Source organism: Triturus cristatus, chromosome 2_2, assembly GCF_964204655.1.
Source record: "Triturus cristatus chromosome 2_2, aTriCri1.1, whole genome shotgun sequence".
Taxonomy (NCBI): domain Eukaryota; kingdom Metazoa; phylum Chordata; class Amphibia; order Caudata; family Salamandridae; genus Triturus; species Triturus cristatus.
In genome coordinates this window covers 651,882,161-651,902,767 of record NC_140582.1, presented here as the reverse complement: position 1 = coordinate 651,902,767, position 20,607 = coordinate 651,882,161, and the positions used below count along the sequence as shown (strand labels likewise).

Here is a 20,607-nt window from a genome sequence, read left to right as displayed (position 1 = left end):
GTAAACAATTTCATAATCACATTGTGCCATCAACCATTACAGTCATAGCACAACTGAGCTTAGAGTTATTCCTTAGATTAACTGTGTATTCCGTGACATGTGCGTTTTAATAAAATGTTTTATTTTGTATAATAAGAAACTGAAAGTGACTTAATCAGCAGGGTTTGCATGTTTGCCCCATGCAACATCAGCAACACACTCATCTCACCTCAGAGGAAATCCTCTACCAGAGGACTCCCTCTGGGGACACAACTGATACGTTTCTTTGGGGACACAACTGATACGTTTCTTTGTATGAGTAGGCCACCTGTAAAGTTGACTGGTACACTCAATGGAATTGTACAAAAGATGGCTTCCAGATTTTGAAAAGGCATCTCAAAAAGAGCATGAATAGCACTGTTGATTTATTTTACAGTTCAATGAGCTACACCGGTAAGCTCTGGCAGATATAGAATGAATAGCATGTCCTACAATCCTCTTTTCTCTGTTTTGAACTTAAATAAAATAAAAACCAAACGCTTACTTTTCTAATGAAAGTAAAGAAACTAACTTTAAGACATGGCTTGCACTAAAACATGAATTTCAAAACAAATTAATTTAAAACATATGGAAACTTGTTCTTCAACAGGTCTTATGTTACTAATGATGGGCATACGTTACCTTGTAGGAAATTTCAAAATTTTCCCCACCCCAGATCTGTAGACCTGGATCATAGAGACCCAGTTCAAAGAAAAAGTCTCGTTCAATGGCAAACAATCCACCAGCCATAGCGGGAGACCTAGGGAAAATGACAACCAAAATAAACCCGTCTCATTGCATTGTTGCAACATCTTGAAAGAAAATAAGTGCAATTTGTTCCATTAAAGACGAAATGCTCAGATAAACATATACATTTGGGAAGTCACTGATTTTTGAAATTATGAAGCTTTTCTTTGCAGTCCCCAACAAAAAACACACTTTAACTATTGAATAACTATACAGGAGAGGTCTTGTTGGTGGTTTTAAAAATGCATAACTTCTAACGGCTATGAAGGGCAAATTGTGTTTAGAAAGACAACACAGTAACCAGACTTTGTTTTGTCACAACCTAACACATGTTCTAAAGCCAGCCATAGGCATCCTATCATGGTAGGCAGTAAACAGGCTACTAGGCCGATCAGAGGACTTGACACGTTGTGGTCTATCAAGATAGTGCACAGGCTAGAGAAGTGCGCAATTCAAAGGAGGAAAAAAGGGGAAACGGATAAGGCTGGCTGAAAGTCCTAAAATGTGTAGGTCTTCAACTAACAGTAGACCTATATTCTAGGTGTACTGCATAGTTGGTTATTGTGTCATTCTAATGTAAGAAGAGCATGTATGTATAAGACTGGTGAACATGCAGAATGTGTTGGCAAAAAAGTGATCAGATGTAGAACACAGTGGAAACCCTGATTTGAACAGCAGGACGAAAACAAAAAGCAATATAATACAGTCTGTTTGATAGGCAGACATCGATCAGAGCTCTGAAACGGAAGGATCACTTATCTCGTTTAACCACTGAGACTACCATGTGCTATGTTACAGCTCGAGCATCAACTAATTTCTGTTTTGGATGCTCACCTGGGATGTCAATGGCCGTGCTCAAGAAATTCAAGAAAGTAAATTGCTGCACTCTACTGATCAGTTGAACAAACCCAAAGTTGTCCCATCACCAAACGATAAAAAGCTTTGTTTTTTCCTCCATAGAAGTCATTTTTTCTGTTACTGTACCCGGAGAACAGGGACATTTTTGATTTTAGGCCTGGTATTCGCTGTTGGGAAATTACTAGTATCATTCAACTTATTTTAAGCGTATGCTGGCCTTCAATGTCTTCCATTTTCTCAGTGTTACCTGAAGGCAAAATCCCTTTCAGGTAGGCCGATCCCAAGGTCTACAGCACGCTCCTTAGAAGTAGGACCCATTTGTGCCTTCATGATATGGCCTTTTGATGTGCTCCCAACAATTAATCTAAATAAGGCACTTCGCTAGGCAACTGTTTTTATTAGAATTTTCCCGTGATTCTATTTACTACCATGCAATATAAGAACAATCCCTCACCTAATGCTCCAGAGCTATTGGTATGAGCATAGGCCAGACCAATGTTTGGCTTAGTGTATAAGGGTGGGCACTGACCATAACATCGTACTCAATTAGTGGCAGCCAGAGACAAATCTGATCCTGCATAGCACCTATTTCTCTAGGAGAGCTAAACATGACAAGACATATCCAGCCATCCCACACATCTTCATCAGGAGGATGTGCTCAGTGCATGCTGAACCACACATCTCAATTCAGGAGAGGGGCTACCTCATAGGCAACACCAGTCTTGCACATAGGGACCATGTTTATGTCATGGCATTCCTTGCACATGACTGTAGCCATATATTCAAGATAAGCTAGGGTCAAGACAGCTTTCTTCTGGAAAACAAAACTACTTCTGCTGACTCAGTAACAGTCCCAAAGGTAATCGCCGTCCATTTTTCCACTGAAAATGGGTCTTGGGAAGGAATGTGAGGAAGCAAGACTCGAGAACTTGCAAATCTGAAAGAGGGGTACTTCTGGTAAGCTATTGACGACTATGGGTCGTCTGTACTCACGTTTCTATCAAGTCGGCCATATCAGGACTCTCTTAATAATAATCATTAAAAAAAAAAAAATTAAGAACGATTTCTTTCTAAAGCCATAAGTGGACACTTGCATCCATCCATAAGGCATGTTCATCCAATTATTTCTTAAGTGTGCTGAAAATGTGTGACATTATTGATCAACATTAGGGAAGGTGTAACAGTACAATATGTCTCTCATCGAGACACAGTGTTTGATCTATTTTCATCCACTGACTTTTCATTTTAAAAATAAATTTGGACTGTGTGTGTATTTTTTTTTTTTACAAAACAAAAAACACCCCTATCCTCAAAAACACGAATTGTGCACAAATATATTATCTAAATTCTAAATCTTCATTGTAACTGTTTGGGACTAACCAAGACTTAAGCTTTATAATTTCATTTCAGATGCTTCAAGGGAACTCAAGATGAATAAACACTTGCAGTCACAATTTGCAACGATTCTGAAGGTGCTTAGACTAAAATCAACGGAGGTAATTGATACAAATGATTTTATCAAAGCAAGCATGGATGAACGGAGAGACACAGAAAGCAGGATGGTATTCAGCAGACAGAGAATGGCAAACACAAGCAGAACCACATTTTACAAAAGTTGAGCAGTAGCATTATAAACCTCCAAAATCAAAAGTTTAAACCGAAATTAGAGCCAAATCAAAGGTCTTAACCCGCAAAATATCATATTGATAACAATTTCTTGGAGAAAATGTAAATATGTGCTTTAAAAGAATTTTTTTGTATCCACTGCATGTTAATTATTATTATGGAGGTTTATAGTCGCAAATATACGCTCTTTTACATACAGAGGCCTGGCCTCTCTCTCTCTCACATAGATGTGTTGTCAAGAAGCTCCAGAAGACAATACTTTCTACTGTGGGCATCACCAACGGAATTATTAAGTGCCACCACATGGTTGTCTGGTGGCTCGACATACTAATGCACCCAGAGCTAAGCTTTGTGTTTAAATATGTGAGGACAGGCTATTACCCCGATGGGTACACTCAGCTGTTATCCTTCTGAGGCTGATAAACTCATAGAGTGGATATGCCATTCTGTGTCCATTGGGCACAAGATGTATGGTATACCGACCCATGTTAGGCTTGACATACAGGATAAGCGAGCCGCAACAAAGATGTTTAAGGGCTGTTATATCGTTTTAAGTATACTTATGTAATATGTTCCCTGGCAGATTACTAAAGAGTGTCATTCAGTTAATTAAAGCTCATTCTATCCTATGACGTACTTCATGCATGCACACGCCAGACCCTCACTAAAGAGACAGCAACAGCGATTCAAAACCCCAAGAAGTTAACCTTGTTAGTTAGGACATACTCAAGCGGAAGATAATTAGGATATAAAAGGAAAGAGGAAGCAACCACTCTAAGGGTGTTAATTTATGACGCAATACATCCGTGTAATCAGTTAGTAAACGAGTCTATGCTCGAGAAGAAAGAGAAAGGTGGAAGTGATTAGTGATTACCGATACGGCTCAGTTTTGGTCTTTCTCGTGTTCTTCTCCTTCTGGGTCAAGGGCACCCTCTTCCATAGCATGCTCCATTCCCACGCTCCTCTAGCATACCCATCTTCGTCTCCACCCCCTTGCGGTACTATTTCATAGGTGTTTCCGTCTATGACATCTATGAGTGGCACAGTACATGTGGTTCTGCAGGGTTGTGATGGCGGCAGTGAGATGAGATGAGGCACATGGATCCGAGCGGCACAAACAACACACGGACGAGGCCACGTGAGAAAAAAAGGGGAAAAACAAAGCACAAAGGTTTAGAAAAGCATTCACTTTAAAATAAAAACACACTCTTTACCGATATGGCTCAGTTTTATGCTTTCTCAAGGCTTTCTCCTTGTCATTTAATGGCACCCGTTTCCAGAGCATGCTCCAGTCCCAGGCCCCTCTGGCATGGCCATCTTCATCCCCACCTTGTTGCGGTTCAATGGAATAGTCATTCCCATCAATGTAATCTATTAGCGGTACAGTACAAGCAGTTCTGAAACATTTACAGAAAGGTGGAGAAAAAAGGATAGAATACAATGTCAAAAAGAAAGACCACAAGTAATCCAGGAATATCCTGGGGTGTTGTAAGATTCATGCTCAAGCAATACTTTTCTTCTTTGTGGCACATTCCTCCACAATCTTGGATACGCAATTGGTGTGCATCCACAGTTGATGAAGTCCTTGCGAACATCTTTCCTCATCAGTATGTTAGTCATGCGTAGTACAAGGGGGCCTGAGTGACAAGGGCGGAAGCCAGTTTGTGGGCAGACCACACACTAATCCAAACTCCACAAGTTTATATTTCAAAACCAGGAGTTTGCATTTCATGGACTCCTGACATACACCAACTGTGACAAATCACAAGATCATTAGGGTTTTGTACAGATCAAAATTCGATATATTCCCCTCCTTTCGAATTAGTCTGTTTGATGAAAATCGTTCACTGAATAGTTGGTAGGTTTAGAGCGGTGTAGTCCTGCAGAAGACTGATCTAGAAACAAGCTTCATTTAATAACACTGGCTCGGTTTTCTGTGTTAAATAATTTGGAGTTTCTTTGAACCAAAAAACGTCATAATTGATTGTAATGTGTTTAAAATACTTTTAACCCCCACCATCCTGTTCACTGCTATGTGAGAGTTTGTAAACACAAGTTCCCATGTTAAAAAAAATATAAGCTGAAATTTGCAAGAAGATATGTCCTGACATTTGACCTCTGTCTTTGAAGTGCAGCAAGAGAGACAATATAAATACAGACTTTAAAGGCATCTTTATTTAGTGCTTGGACTTTCGAGGCCCACCAAAAACCGTCGGGTATCCACAGTTTAGGAAACGATGCTCTAGGGTATTCGCACAACTGGGTACAAACCGTTCTAAACAACTAAAAGGTGAGAACTACTGGTGCCGAGGTACGGGGGCCTATCGTCCGTGGGTGCAGCCAGCCTACTAGGCTCTAAGCGATTATCACTTCACCAACCTACTGTGCTCTGGGAGCCTATCTTCCGAGGGCAGACAACCAATAGATAAACTAGGCAGACTGTCGTCCGAGACAATTATCCGATTCCACAGGAAGACGGCAGTCAACTCCCAAATAAAACACCAGCACCAGGATCAACCCACTCTACTTCTAGATACAAGATGGAGGACAGTAACACTTGTCTTTCTGACAGTCCTCCTGGACTAAAGCTGATGTCATCTGTGTCACCATATCATAACATATACCAATTCACAATATGATCCCTCATCTTCAACGGAAAGGCATATAATGTATTAAAGGTCCATTCGACCCTTTCTAGCAACTCAAGGGCTCAGATACAGGCTATATGAGAGCACACCAAACTAAACCAACCAATACTAGCCACACAGGTCTGAGAATACTGGAGAGAGATCTGCACACATCTTCACCGAGGACTCTAACACAGGCCAGACTGCCTGTCCCAAACAGCAACTCCTATCCACATAGCCATGTTTATAGCACAGTCCATCCTGGCAAATCTCCTTAACTGACATCTCCTAATAATAATCATATAAAGACGAACTGTAATGCAGTCTATCTGGGCAGATCTCTGATTCACACTCACTCTTTCTCAACATCAGGTATCCCCCTGATCCATAGGACCACAGAATGGATGACCTCCTTTTGCAACCAGCATAGGTTTGACTGTTTTACGCTCCTTTCTTTCAATCAAATGACTCTCTCCTTACCTTCCATCCTCCGCATGTCTCTTCTCTCAAAGTATGGTCTACTCTAACTTGCATGACTGTCCATTTATTCTCTATGATTGTAGTTTTGGAAATTGCTCACATCTTATTTCAAATATCACAACTTCTCCTTTTTTGAAACGGCATCCCTGCAACCTAAAAATAAGTAATCTCCTCTAGCCTATACATTCTTCCCACCAACCATCTGCATGAACTCACATACCACCCCGAACTAATCATCACACCTAGCTCCTATTAACTCAATATACCACAAGAAACTGAAGTAAACGCATTGAATGGTTTCCTTGAGAGCAGAAGACTAATAACAATAACCTTGGGCTCCACAGTGGCATGCTACTCACCAGAAAGTGCTTGAGTGCCTCACCAGGGAAAGTAAACATTATACAAATGCAAGTACAATACAATAATAAAGGGAAACCTAATGTCCTCTGAACAATTGTTTTTTTGTTTTCTTTGTATTTGTATCCAGCAGCAATTTGAAGCAGATTTAAAGCAGGTACATGGTGTCAAAGTCAGTTACACAACTTCACCCACGTAGACGCCCAGAAAAAAGGACTACAATAAACACTTCTGGATTCAACCACTTCATTGCGGGATTATGAACAGCACATCAATCTAGAAGAGATTTCATGCAGCACAATAGTTTGGTAAAGACAGGCATTCTCGCTTCATGTGACGGAGTTGTGGTGGCCAGGGGTTCAGAGATACCTGCTGACCTGTCTGGATATTAAAAACGCTGATTTTTTTATATTTTTAATTGTGTCATGTAGAGAAGAATTGTATGACACCCACCTATGGTTGCCAGCACTGGCTTCTGTGTTTTACTTTTTTCTCATGGCTTTGCTTAATGTTAGGCTTTGGTGAATCAGCTGAAGGTAGTCAGCTGTGGAACAGCCTGAGTCCAGACCCATGCAATCCATTGTTCTGAATCAACCCTTTGCTGTCAATCTTCTGCTGCTCAGCGCAACGTAGAACGATACTTTAACTCATATCACTAAATCACTATTGAATACATGTATACATAAAATGTAACTTCAAAGTTATCTAGATATCTTTGAAGTTACATTTTATTTTAAGTATATTTGTGGCAGAACCACTGTTCGCTTCACATTAAAATGACCAGTGTTTGAATCTTTGTGTGCATATATATATATATATACATATATATATATATTACCTACTGGCAGTCGCCAGTTGGTAGTTATAGTTAGGACCTATTTTCCATAGGAAATCCGCAACATTCTATTTGGAATAACGTTGGCACCGATTGACGAATCTTCATGAAATTTTCCAAACTTTTGGCCAGCTCCGGTCCGCTCCAATCCGGAAAATTGTACGGTGATTCATCAAGCGGGGGCCGAGAAAAAGGGGGGTCCCAAAACGCGTTTTCCCCATGCATTTTCCCATAGGACCTGTTGATGCAGCTACAGCCCGAACTGCTGAACGGAATTACACCAAATTTGGCAAAGAGGTAGCCCTCAGTTCAGACTCGTGCCTTTTGCTTAAATGGTGTAAATCCGTTCAGTAGTTCCTGAGAAAATTAGAGTTAAAAAGATAGATATATCTGGGCGGAGCCTAACCACACATCTCATCGTGAGATCTGATTGGCTGTCAGTACTTCATCCAAGAAGTGTTGGTAGCCATCTTGGGACCAATATACATGATAGCACCTCATTAAAAAGCATTGCAGTTAATAGAAGGTTTTAAGACTTTAGTTACATTATAAATCATTTGTTGATGGGGGCTGGGAGGAGAGGGCGGGGGATCTGAGGGGCAAGGAGCACCGGGGGAGGATTTGCAGAGACTGGGCACGGATGCACAGAAGGGGACAGTCGACAAGCCCGTCTGGCGCAGAGCCACCACCTCACCCTCACGGACGTTGTGAGACGCTGGTGGCTACCAGAGTGTTAGGTTTTTGCTTGGGGTGGTATTTGGATGGGTAACTGCGGTTTAGCACCTGTTCTGGGGAAGGGAGGGCGTTCGGGGAGTTGGGGAGTTGCGGGGTTTCAGGGGAATGTCAGTGTGCCTCGGAGGGCCAGGAAAGGGTGGTTGGTTAGGCGATGGGATGGGGACCCCACCTGAATTGAGATTTCTGACCTGGAATGTGAGGGGGCTCACCTCAATGGGGAAGAGATATAAAGTCCATGCCTACTTGGTACGGAGAGGGGTCCAGGTAGCCTTCCTCCAAGAAACCCACTTAGATCGCGAGGAGGGAAAGGCATTGCAGCGGCGCTGGCGGGGCCAATTATTCTATACTACCTTTTCGAAGTTTGCCCGGGGTGCCCTGATTTGGGTGAGGGCGGGAGTTCCTTTCCAGCCGTTGGCGACGCTGGTGGACACGGAGGGCAGATTTGTAGCAGTACAAAGGCGATTGGATGGGAGGGACATGGCCTTCTGTAGTGTGTATGCCCCTAATGTAGACCAGGCCGCCTTCTTCTCCAGACTGTCGGGGCAGCTCGCGGCATATCTGACGGGGACGGTGGTGATGGGAGGGGACTTTAATTCTGTGATTGATGTTGAGCTGGATCGGTCCCACCCGCCTCTTGCACAGTCGGTGGTCCGTCGGGTGGCCAATAGTAGACGAGCTTGGCAGGACACTTGGGGGTTGGTGGACACGTGGCAGACACATCACCCGATGGATAGGGATTACTCCTTCTACTCAGCCCCCCACGAGTTGTATGTCCGATTGGATAGTGTACTGTGCTCCCCGGATGTTCAGACTTTGATGCGTCATAGTGAATATTTGGCTAAAACCATCTCGGACCATAACCCCTGTATGGGGGTGCTGCAATGGTCCAGGCAGTGGCAGGCGACATCTACGTGGCGTCTAAACCCCTTGCTGCTAGAGGACCCGGTTTTCCGGGCTGAGGTTAGCGGATGCATAGAGCAGTATTTTAGGAATAACTCGGAAACGGCATCGAGCCGGGCGACGGAATGGGACGCGTTTAAGGCGGTTGTTCGGGGGGTTTGTATATCGTCCACCGCTGGAGTGCGGAAGACTTTGCTGAAGGAGGTTGAGGGGGCGGAGGCCCAACTGCGGACGGCTGAACACGCGCATCAGGTGGGGGAGGGCGAGATGGCTGCGGTTGTGGAGGCGCGTGAGGGCGTGGCGGTGTGTGTGGAGAAGCTTCGCTGTTTTGATCATAAGGACTATCTTACCCGGGCGCACGCGGAAAGAGATAAGGTGGGATCCCTCCTGGCATGGTTAGCGGCCCCGACAGCCCGAGGTGCCCCGATACTTTCTTTGGTCGAGGCAGGGGGAATCCCGGTCTATTCTCAGACGGGGATAAATAAGCAGTTTGCTAGTTATTATGCAGGGTTATATGACAGCACCATGCAGGGGAGCCTGACGGCCTGGCCGAGTTTCTGTTGGCGGCTCGATTGCCCCGGCTGGACCCAGAGAGCGGGAAGGACCTAGGGGGTGCCATATCACTGGGCGAGATTCGCGCAGCGATTAAGCATATGGCCAGGCGAAAGACCCCGGGAGCGGACGGTTTGCCCATTGAGTTCTATGCAGCTTGCCCGGATTTGCTGGCGCCGCAGCTGCAAGTCCTTTACAGTGAGGCTTGGCAACTTGGGCGCTTACCTGCCTCCGCTCGGGAGGCAATTGTGGTGCCCCTGTTGAAACCTGGAGGAGAGGGCCAGCGCACGCACGGCGTATCGCCCGCTCTCCATGCTGACGGTGGATTACAAAATCTTGAGTAAAATATTGGCGTCACGCCTGTTGACTCATATGACCGCCTTGATCCACCCGGATCAGGCGGGCTTTATCCCTCGGCGTAACACGGCCACTTCAGTTCGACGTTTGCTGCGGGTGATGGAGATGGACCGGGACGTATCGGTCGACATAGAAAAGGCCTTTGATAGTGTGGAGTGGCCCTATTTATACCGTGTGCTGCGGGCATTTGGTCTGGGGGATGGCTTTGTGCGCTGGACCACCTTGCTCTATAACGATGCCACGGCCCGGGTGAAGACGGGGGCTACTATATCGGCTTCCTACCGAGTGCGGAGGGGGACGAGGCAGGGCTGCTCGCTCTCCCCCTTGTTGTTCGCCCTGGCCATTGAACCGTTGGCAGCACATGCCCGACTGGGGCGCTCCTATGCTGGAGTACAATTGAGGGGGGACGCCCACTATATCTCCCTGTACGCAGATGATCTGCTGATGTTTTTGGCGGATGCAGATGGAGCACTACGTGGAGCGATCGCCTTGTTGGAGGCCTTTGGTCGCCTGTCCGGGCTCAAGGTCAACTGGGGCAAGACATGCTTGTTCCCGCTGTTGCCGGGCAGACAGGCCCCCCAGTCGCTGGGAGTGATCCGATGGGAAGGTAGCTGCCTGCGATATTTGGGGGTTAGTATCTACCACACCCAGCCTGATTTGCTGGAGGGGAATGTTGGCAGAGCCATTCGCGGCTTGCGTGGTAGCATGAGTTTCTGGAGTACGCTCCCACTTTCGTGTGCCGGGAGGGTGGCGCTGTTGAAGATGGTGGCGTTGCCACGCCTCCTCTACTTCTTTCGCACCCTGCCTATATGGATACCTGCATCGTATTTCGCACGGCTCCGAGCACTGTCTACGGGCTTCATTTGGGGCTCGGGGAGGAGGCGGGTGGCGTTGACCACACTGCGGCGGCCGAGAGCGGAGGGGGGCCTGGCAGTCCCGGATTTTGAATGGTACTATCTGGCAGCCCAACTCCAATGGCTTACGCAGGCGGTGGCCAGGGAGTATAGAGGCCCAGAGGGCCCACAGGGCAGGTTGATTCCACGGCATGTGCTCGCCTTCATAGTCTTGCAGCAGCGGTTGGACCTTGCCCAGCTTACTCTGGAGGAGCGTACCCTCCGGCTGTGCTGGAACAGGTGCCAGAGGAGGGCCGCGATAACTCGCCCCTATGCCCCGGAGATCCATTTGGGAATGTGTACGGCGTTCCCGCATGGGGGCGATTGGTCTGGGTTGGCCGTTTGGGAGGAGCTGGGCGTGCAGATGGTGGGCGATTTATACAGAGGGGGTGCTGCTGCTCTTTCAGGACTTGCAGGACTCTTACGGGCTTCCACGGGGGGATTTTTTACTCCACGCGGCCCTTGTAGCGAGCCTCCAGAGACATTGGAATATGGGGCTCTCGGAGCCGCCGATCGCTGCAGGTTGCCAATATGTAGTGATGGCGGCGGGGACGTCCAAGGCCATTACTTGTCTCTACCGCAGACTATCGACGGAAGGCCTGCAGCCCCATGCCACCTTGAGGGGTAAGTGGGAATTGGACCTTGAGAAATCGATCCCCGAGACTACATGGACCACGCTGGTGCGGCGGGCCTGGAAGGGAACGCGCAATGCCCGGTTTCAGCTGGTTCAGTTTTTTACGTTGCACAGAGCGTATCTGACGCCGGTTAAGATATTGCAATATTTTGGGGGTGTGCACTCTCAATGCCCGCGGTGCGGGGGAGAGGGGGCTGATTTTCGTCACATGTTTTGGTCCTGCGCCCAGCTGGGTGACTATTGGGCAGAGGTTATGGATTGCCTGAATCAGGTGACGGACCGCATTATTGCCCCGGAACTGGGGGCCTGCTGGTTACTTTGGTTTCCCCACACCCGCCGGACGAAGGTTACTAGCAAGTTTTACGACTTAGGGTTGATTATGGCCAAGAGGGAACTGACTATGCACTGGAAGTCCCGAGCGGGGCCTAGCTTCTTGCGGTGGAGGGCGGCGTTTGCGCGATGGGCGGGGGCAGAGGGTACGCTCCGGTTGCAATTAGCCCTTCGGAGGGATGACGAGAAGGCGCTGGCGACGGCCCGAGTGTGGGAGGCGCTGGTGGTGGAACTTCAGGGGCTGATGTCTGACACCGGGGGAGCGGGGGACACATCTGACAGGCAGGAGGAGGCGTTGAACGGGGAGTAGGAGGGGAGCAGTGGCGAGCACTGGAAGCATGAACGTGGCTAGGCATAAGGGAAAGCCTTGGTTCATGATTTATTGTAGGGGAGGGGCACATCAGGAGAGGGGAAGGCAGAGGGGGGCACACTGACGTGGGGAGGGAGGGGGGGACCGCATGTGACGGATGTCTATTCTCCTGGATACTGGATGGCAACGATGTATGTGAAGTATTCCTTTTGAAGGGGGAGGTAGCGGGGCTTGTATTGAGTTGATGCTATGAAAACAATAAAAAAAGTTTCTAAATAAATACATAAATAAATAAATCATTTGTTGATGGTACCATACTTATTTTAGGAATTGTGGTGTGTTCTAAGGTGATTTTACCATGTGAAAAAGCCTTCTGCTGTGACATCATGAATCATGTTTGAGAGAAAACTATTTTCTCATGTTTTTCCCACAGAGGTTTGGAAGGTGATCTATAAGCTAAACTGAGAGCATATTTTCTGTAAATTCACATTATCTTTCTCAGTCATGTGAGAATGAACTCTGACATTCTCAGTAAAACATGTACATCCAACAAGGGCAGAGACTGTCAGTTGATTCCTTTGTGTTCTACTGCAGCTTCCCAGAGTGTTCTAAAGAACAACTAGAGCGCTAACAGTCCTACTTATGACAAACGTATTGCACACCTGAAGCCATCTTGATTGGAATAAAGTGGTAACTCTTAAAACAGTTAATTCAAAAAGGAACAAAATGAGGGGGTTCATTTTGCCATAGAAAGTATGATTAGTGCTGTAGAAAGAAAAATTAGGGCACATTTTGCGTGACTTCTCAAATCCTCTTCTATTTCATTAAGAAATTCTGACATGGAGACTGAAACATGTACTTTCAATACCAGCAGCAGACTTCCCTGGTGAGCAGTAGCTTTACTACAGCGATCTAAAAAGCAACTAGAGTGCTAACATTCTGAATTTATGGCAAATGTGTGACACATCTGAATGCCTTCTTTATGGAATCAAAGTAAGAAACTGAAAGTATTTCCTACTGAGGAGACTGTAGTAAATTAGGAAATTAGGAAACTTCATAACAAATAAGTCTTCCAAAATGGCCACCAGAGACAAAAGAGCCCAAATGTAGCACAAATATCACCCAGATGTAGCCCACATGTATCCCAATGACAGAAGTGGGCAAAACACGTATTTTTTGTGTATTTGCAGTTTTATATAGTGCAGACTTGTCAGGTATTGGAGTGCTTTACATGAGCATTGGTTACATCACACAAGATCAAATTCATTTTGGTTGTAGACATGGGCAGATTAAGTGATTTGACCAGAATCACAGAATGTTGAGCTGAAGCAGAAACTCCAACCTGGTTCCCCAGTTGCAAAGTCTGCAGCTCTGGAAGTAACACCACATCCTCTCCACTAAGTGCAACATTTAATCAAGTGGTCAACTGCATAAAAAAACATAAAGATTACAAATAATTTAAAAGTTCTTTGCCGCTATTTGAAAACTCAGAAAATATGTCCTCATTTTAGTTTTTTAGAGCACTAACCATAATTTCGATGCAAAAAAGACCCTCTCATATATGTAATTTCTAAAGGAAATGCTCTAGGTATTACAGTTTTGATTACATCAAGATGACGTCAGGCGTTCCACACTTTTGTAATAAATATAGAATGTTAGCAATCTAGTTGTTCATTGGGATACTGTTGAGAGGCAGAGGCCAGGGGCACGGACTTTGAAAATTGAAGGCAGATAGGAGAGTGCAGAGGCAACAATTTGACCACACTGGGCAGGCAGGAAGGGCAGTGGCAGCACAACAGACTATGGAGGGCAGTGGAAAGGGGGGCAGGGGCAACAAACCAACAATACAGGACTGGCAAGAGAGGCTGTGGCAATATAATAGACCATTGTGGGCAGAAGGAAGAGGCAGTGGTAGTACAACCATACATGCCAACAGACCCGTTTCAGCCAGGAAACGTCCAATGTTTTTAAGCTCAAATGGGCTTTATTTGATCTGTCTCCTGTCTACAATCTCCTCTTTTTCAATGTAACTCAAAGGGGAAAATCAATACCCCAGTTTTTTTTCAGAATCTCCCTCTTACCAAGTTCAAAAAGTTTGCAAGTATGGTACACTGGATCATGGTAGGCAGGAGGAATTGGAGTAGGGACATGGACTCGGATAACAGAGGACAGGAGGGACATGGAGAGGTGCACCAAACTGACCCTACAGGGCAGGCATCAACAACAATCCATAGAAAGCAATAGGGAGGGGACAGGACCATGCACATGGACAACAGAGAACAGAGGGGAAAGAGGCAATGGTAGCTAGCTGACCATAATGGACAGACAGGAGAGAAAGCTGCAGCATAACAGACCATAAAGGGCAGGAGGGACGGATCAGGGGCATTACAATGGAACAGACAAGCCAGGAGGGAGGGAATAGGGGTCTGCACATGGAAACAGAGGGCTGGGGGCAAGGGGGCAGGGCAGGAGCAGCAAGATGACCATGGAGGTCAGGCAGGATGGGCACTAGAAACAAGACACACCATGGAGAGCAACAGTGAGACTATGATGGCATACACACAGACCATGGTGGGAGGGGGTCAGGGGCAGCTAGCTGACCACACAGGGAAGGTGGGAGGGGCCATGGCAGCACAGAAGACCATGCATGGCAAGCGGGAGGGTTAGTGGCAGCACAATGGCTATGATGGGCAAGAAGGAGGGTGCAGGGGCATGTACAAAGGACCATGGAGGATAGAAGGGAGGGTCAGGACCTGGGCACAGACAAGAGAGTTCAGGGGAAGGAGCCTCACAACAGACCGCGCGGGGCAGGCAGGAGGAGCAGTTGCAGCACAACAGAGCAGGGAGGGCAGAAGGGCGTGGCAGTAAAATGGACCATGGAGGACAGGAGGAAGGGGATAGGGGCATGGCATGTGGACAGGCAAGGTGGAGGTGGCAGGGACAGGTTACAGTCATCTGACAATGCTAGGCAGGTGGGAGGGAAATGGCAGCTCAACAGAACACTCAGAGTAGATAGGAGTAGCAGGTCCATGGAACATGGTGGGAAAAAGGATGGATCAGGGGCATGCACAAAGACATCAGAAGGCAGGGGGAAGGAGAATAGGGGCAGCAAGCTAAGCACAGAGGCAAAGCAGGAGTCAATGATGGGCCATAGAATTGGGCAATGGAGGGCAGGAGGAGTGGACTGGTACATCATGCTAAATGGAGGGCAGTGGCAGCACATCAGACCATGCATGGCAGGAGGGAGGAGGCTAGTCCATGGATTCAGACAACAGAGGATAGGGAGGAGGTGGATGGAGCAGCAAGCTAACTGTTCAGAGAAGGTGGGTATTAGGAACTTTATTGGTTTTAAAATGTGTGTCTGTGCGAACTACTTAAAATATGAACAAGTATGCAGCATAATCTCACTTTTATTCAGGAAGTAGAGGACGTTTGTGACTGTGACTCCGGGCTCACTTGGCAGAAACACCCCCTGACCCTCCACCCCCCATCGCAAAATGTAATGCCTGTGAAAAGGGTAGGTGGATGCAGTGTTATATAGAACATAGTCCTGAGAGCACGATTGAAAATGAAAACTAGATATAGTATATGGTACAAATTATGCACCAAAAAGTGTGATATAAGTTGAACCGGGGCGTGAAATATAATATGCAATACATTGTGTGCAATGACAGATTCATTGGAGAGCGCGAGATAGCACAGGCACTAGCGCGTGCTATGCGATATGCGCCTTGGAGTGTAATATGCACAGGGCAGTGTTGTGTAACCTAACTAGTCTCTAAAGTTGTAATATAAAATATGGGCTGGGGAGTGTAACGTTGCATATGCACTGTGACAAAGATATGGATCCCAGATTGTAATATGTATAGCATAGCGCTGTGCGTTATAACATAGGCATCGAGGAAGGCACGTTAGATGGGGCAATATAACCTGTGTGAAGGCAAGTGTGGCATGACATATTCACGGGGTGGTGTTACAGTGCACGTGGGCTAGAGAGTGTCATAGCATATGCACTAGCTGGTGGAATACAACACAGAGGTGTGTGGCACTCGGCGGGCACTGGTGGGTGTAACACAGCATTGGGCTCAGCCAGGAGCACGCTGTGACTCTCAAGTGAGGTTAGTCTCCTTTCCAGAGAGTAAAATAAAAAGTATTACACATCCGGCGGTGGATGTGTGTTTTATTAACCGTGAGGGGGGTTTCTTGCATAGTTTGGTTGAATTTTTGTCGAATCCTCTTTGAATGGCTTGGTGTGCGTGTGTATTAAATGTGCCCGCCAATAGCTACCCATGTTTATATAAATAAACGACAAGGGTGTCTACTTGGAGAGTACCCACCGGCGGGGGCGCCGGGATTAGGCACGGTAGGGCGTCAGACACGTCAGAGCTTCACTAGCGGTGTAAATACATTCCACGTGGATTCATTGTATGCATAGTCGCCTTTCAATGAATATCACGCAAATCGTCATGGTGATAGGTAGATACGGTTTGTCCAGCATGTCCTAGGTGTTTCTATAAATATATATTTTTTTTAAATAATAAAAAACAAAGGCCGGCCCCGGGGGATGGGGTCCCCGGGGCCATAAGTGGCCTGAGGAGGGGGGCAACGCAGCCCCCCTCCTAAAGAATTAAAACAAAAAAGGCCATGACCCAGGGGTGGGGTCCCCGGGGCAGATTAAGGCCTTGGGAGGGGGGCCACGCGGCCCCTTTCCAAATGTATTTTTTTCAACCAAAAAAATTAGGGTGCAGGCCCTGGTGGATAGGGTCCCCAGGGCCAATAAATTAGAAAAAGAAGGGGGGCCACAAAGCCCTCCTTCTTAAAAAAATAAAATAAATAAAAGACTGGCATCGCGCCGGAGGCCACGCCCCCTCCTTGCAGCACTCTGCAAACGCGCCCCCTGGCCAGTTGTACGTTGGGGAATTAATTCCCCTTCAATCCTGAGGGTCCCTGAGGGCCAACTAGCCCAACAGGTATCTCCAGTATGCGCCAGGGAGCTGCGTTGCAGACAGGTGTTCTGAGGCCACGCCCCTTTTTACACCTCTATGCAACGCAGCTCTGTGGTGCTTACTCGAGGTACCTAGTGGGCTAGTTTGACCCTAGGGACCCTTAGGATTCAAGGGGACTTAATCTCTCAACTTAGAACGGCCACAGGACGTGATTACACAGTGGTGAAGGGAGGGGACGGGGCCTGAGGTGACGTGTGCAAACACGCCCTGTGGCGCGTTTTAAATTGGGGAAATAATTCCCTTTCAATCCTGAGGGACCCTGGGGGCCAACTAGCCCACCAGGTGCTTCCAGTAAGCGCCACTGCTCTGCGTTGCAGAGAGGTGGTGCAGGCCGTGCCCCTTTTTACACCTCTCTGCAATGGCGCTTACTGGACGTACCTAGTGGGCTATTTTGCCCCTAGGGACCCTCAGGATTCAAGGGGACTTAATCTCTCAACTTAGAACGGCCACAGGACGTGATTACACAGTGGTGAAGGGAGGGGACGGGGCCTGAGGTGACGTGTGCAAACACGCCCTGTGGCGCGTTTTAAGTTGGGGAAATAATTCCCCTTCAATCCTGAGGGCCCCTGGGGGCTAACCAGTCCACCAGGTACTTCCAGTAGGCGCCACTGAGCTGCGTTACAGAGAGGTGGTCCAGGCCGTGCCACTTTTTACACCTCTCTGCAACGCAGCTCTGTGGCGCTTACTGGAGGTACCTAGTGGGCTAGTTGGACCCTAGGGACCCTCAGGATTTAAATGAACTTAATCTCCCAACTAAAAATGGCCACAGGGCGTTTACACAGTGGTGAAGGGAGGGGACGGGGCCTGAGTTAACGTGTGCAAACACGCCCTGTGGCACGTTTTAAGTTGGGGAAATAATTCCCCTTCAATCCTGAGGGACCCTGGGGGCCAACTAGCCCACCAGGTGCTTCCAGTAAGAGCCACTGCGCTGCGTTGCAGAGGGGTGGTCTAGGCCGTGCCCCTCTTTACATCTCTCTGTAACGCAGCTCTGTGCCGCTTACTGGAGGTACCTAGTGGTCTAGTTGGACCCTAGGGACCCTCAGGATTCAAGGGGACTTAATCTCCCAACTTAAAACGGCCACAGGGCGTGTTTACACAGTGGGGAAGGGAGGGGGCGGGGCCTGAGGTGACGTGTGCAAACACGCCTTGTGGCGCGTTTTAAGAGGTAGTTTTAATCCCCTGTCCTATTATATACTAGGGGCTTACAGAGGTCATGCTAATCCCAGGGGGACCCCAACGCATAGTGTTCCCTAGTGTATGTAAGGGTTTTCACTGTATTCCGAGTGTCTTTAAACATAGCACTGGCTCTAGGACTGGTTAGTCAGACTCAGTTACCACCAGAACTCTTCCAATCTCTCACTCTCACATATACTCACTTATATACAGCAATAGTCACATATACTAGTTTAAAACATATGCAATTACTCATAAAGACACTATTGTGACAGTCATGCACTCACTAACACACCCATGCACACACTCATCCACCCATACAGTCCTGCACACATGCTGTCTTCAACACATACAAACAGTGAGTCAGTCATTCATGCACCTATGCACTACGTAATACCCCCACCAAACCATATAGACACTCAGACACTCATACTGATACTCAAAAAACCAACTAATAACCTATATAGACACTCATGTAGCTACTCACCAACCCATGCAGCCACTTATACACAAAGTGAGAGACTGATACAGATATTTACATATTTAAACATTACTCACTAAGCCATGTATTCACTAAGATACACTTAATCAGTCAGTTATACAATCAATTTTTCAAAAACAAATTATCCATTTAGACACTTATATACCCATTTATTCTTCCATCGACCTTGAGATATACATATATAACACATATGTAATTTTCAGAAAAACACACATTCACTGGATGATGTCATCCGTGATGTCATCAGTGATGTCATTTGAGATGTCATCAGTGATGTCATGAGTGATGTCTCTGACCATGTCATGAGTGATGTAATATGTGACGTCATCAGCAGTGCATTGCGGGCGCGCGAGTTGTAGTTAGCTGAACTATAACGGGGGAATTTCAATGGTTTTGTACGAGTGAAAAGTCCAGCTAACTACAACGCCCCTTAAACCTATGGTTTTTTCAGCGAATTTGTAAGGTTTTTTTAAATGCTAATTCCTAACTATAGCGTGCCTGAAACCTATGGTTTTTTCAGTGAAAAAAAAAGTATATATATATATATATATATATACACACACACACACATATATGTATACACACACACACACATAATTATCTTAAATATACCTAACTTTGTGGTAAAGGCGTATTGGTCGTAAAGGCAAGCATTGTAAAGGCCTTATGTGGTAAAGGTTTCGTGGTAAAGGCACTGGGTGGTAAAGACAGCATTGTAAAGGCTCTCATGCCAATATGTTTGCCCTGGGCTCACTTTATTATATGAAGCGAAGAATCTCTATCCACTCTCCTTTTTCAATCCAGATGACAGATTAACATTTCCACAGCTCAAATCAAATTAACTTCATATTTGCCTACACTAATTCACCACAAATCCATTTTGGGGTTTGGTTTTGGGTTCTGGAGTAGCGTGCTACTCGCCGAAAAGCCCTTCAACACCTCATCAGGGGTAGCAAGCGCTACGTAAATGCAAACCCTTCCCTCTTCCATCCCTCCACTATCCTTTTCAATCTAAATAAGAGACTAACATGTCCAAAGCTCAAATTAATTTCAGATTTCCCTAGACTAACTCACCACTAATCCTTTTTCGGGTTAAGGAGTAGCGTACTACTTGCCGAAAAGCACTTCAACACCTCATCAGGGGTAGCAAGCGCCAGATAAAATGCAACCCCTCCCCTCTTCAATCCCTCCACTTTCCTTTTCAATAATTATAAAGACTAACATATCAACCAAATAAATTAATTTCATATTTCACTATATTAATTCACCACTAATTTCTTTTTGGGTTCTGGAGTAGCGTGGTACTCGCCGAAAAAGCGCTTTGACGCCTTATCAGGGTTAGTAAGTGCTATATAAATGCAATTACAATTACGATGTTCTATTTTTGCAGCGAATCATAGCTTTATATAGTGAAAGCGATAAATATTACCAAGATCTACTTCCGACTTCACTGTTCCAAGACGCCTTTCCTAGTGTAGTGCAAAAAGCAATTAAGTCAAGCAGTGCATGCTTTACAAATAACTAAAAAAACATGTCTCTCTCAGTACATTTTGGTGGTAGCTTAAGAGGTAGTGAGGAGTAACTGGTACACTTAGTTTTGGGATTAATGAGGTTCAGTAGGACTACAGCCAAATTGGATTTGGGCACAGAAACAGTAGCTCTTCGAT

The 20,607-nt window shown here is 46.2% G+C and overlaps 1 protein-coding gene across 2 annotated transcripts in view; it reads right to left on the bottom strand.

The window, feature by feature from the left end:
* Positions 1-20,607, bottom strand: part of GALNT7 (polypeptide N-acetylgalactosaminyltransferase 7) — a 577,925-nt gene that overhangs the window by 109,146 nt on the left and 448,172 nt on the right. The window contains exons 6-7 of one of the 2 annotated variants that reach the window (XM_085641835.1): positions 4,464-4,646; positions 661-778 (exon numbers count right to left, since the gene is read on the bottom strand). In XM_085641835.1, coding sequence (XP_085497961.1) covers positions 661-778; positions 4,464-4,646 — 301 coding nt within the window. Of the gene's footprint in view, positions 1-660; positions 779-4,123; positions 4,307-4,463; positions 4,647-20,607 lie in introns of both variants that reach the window. The other variant, XM_085641834.1, reaches the window with a different exon arrangement.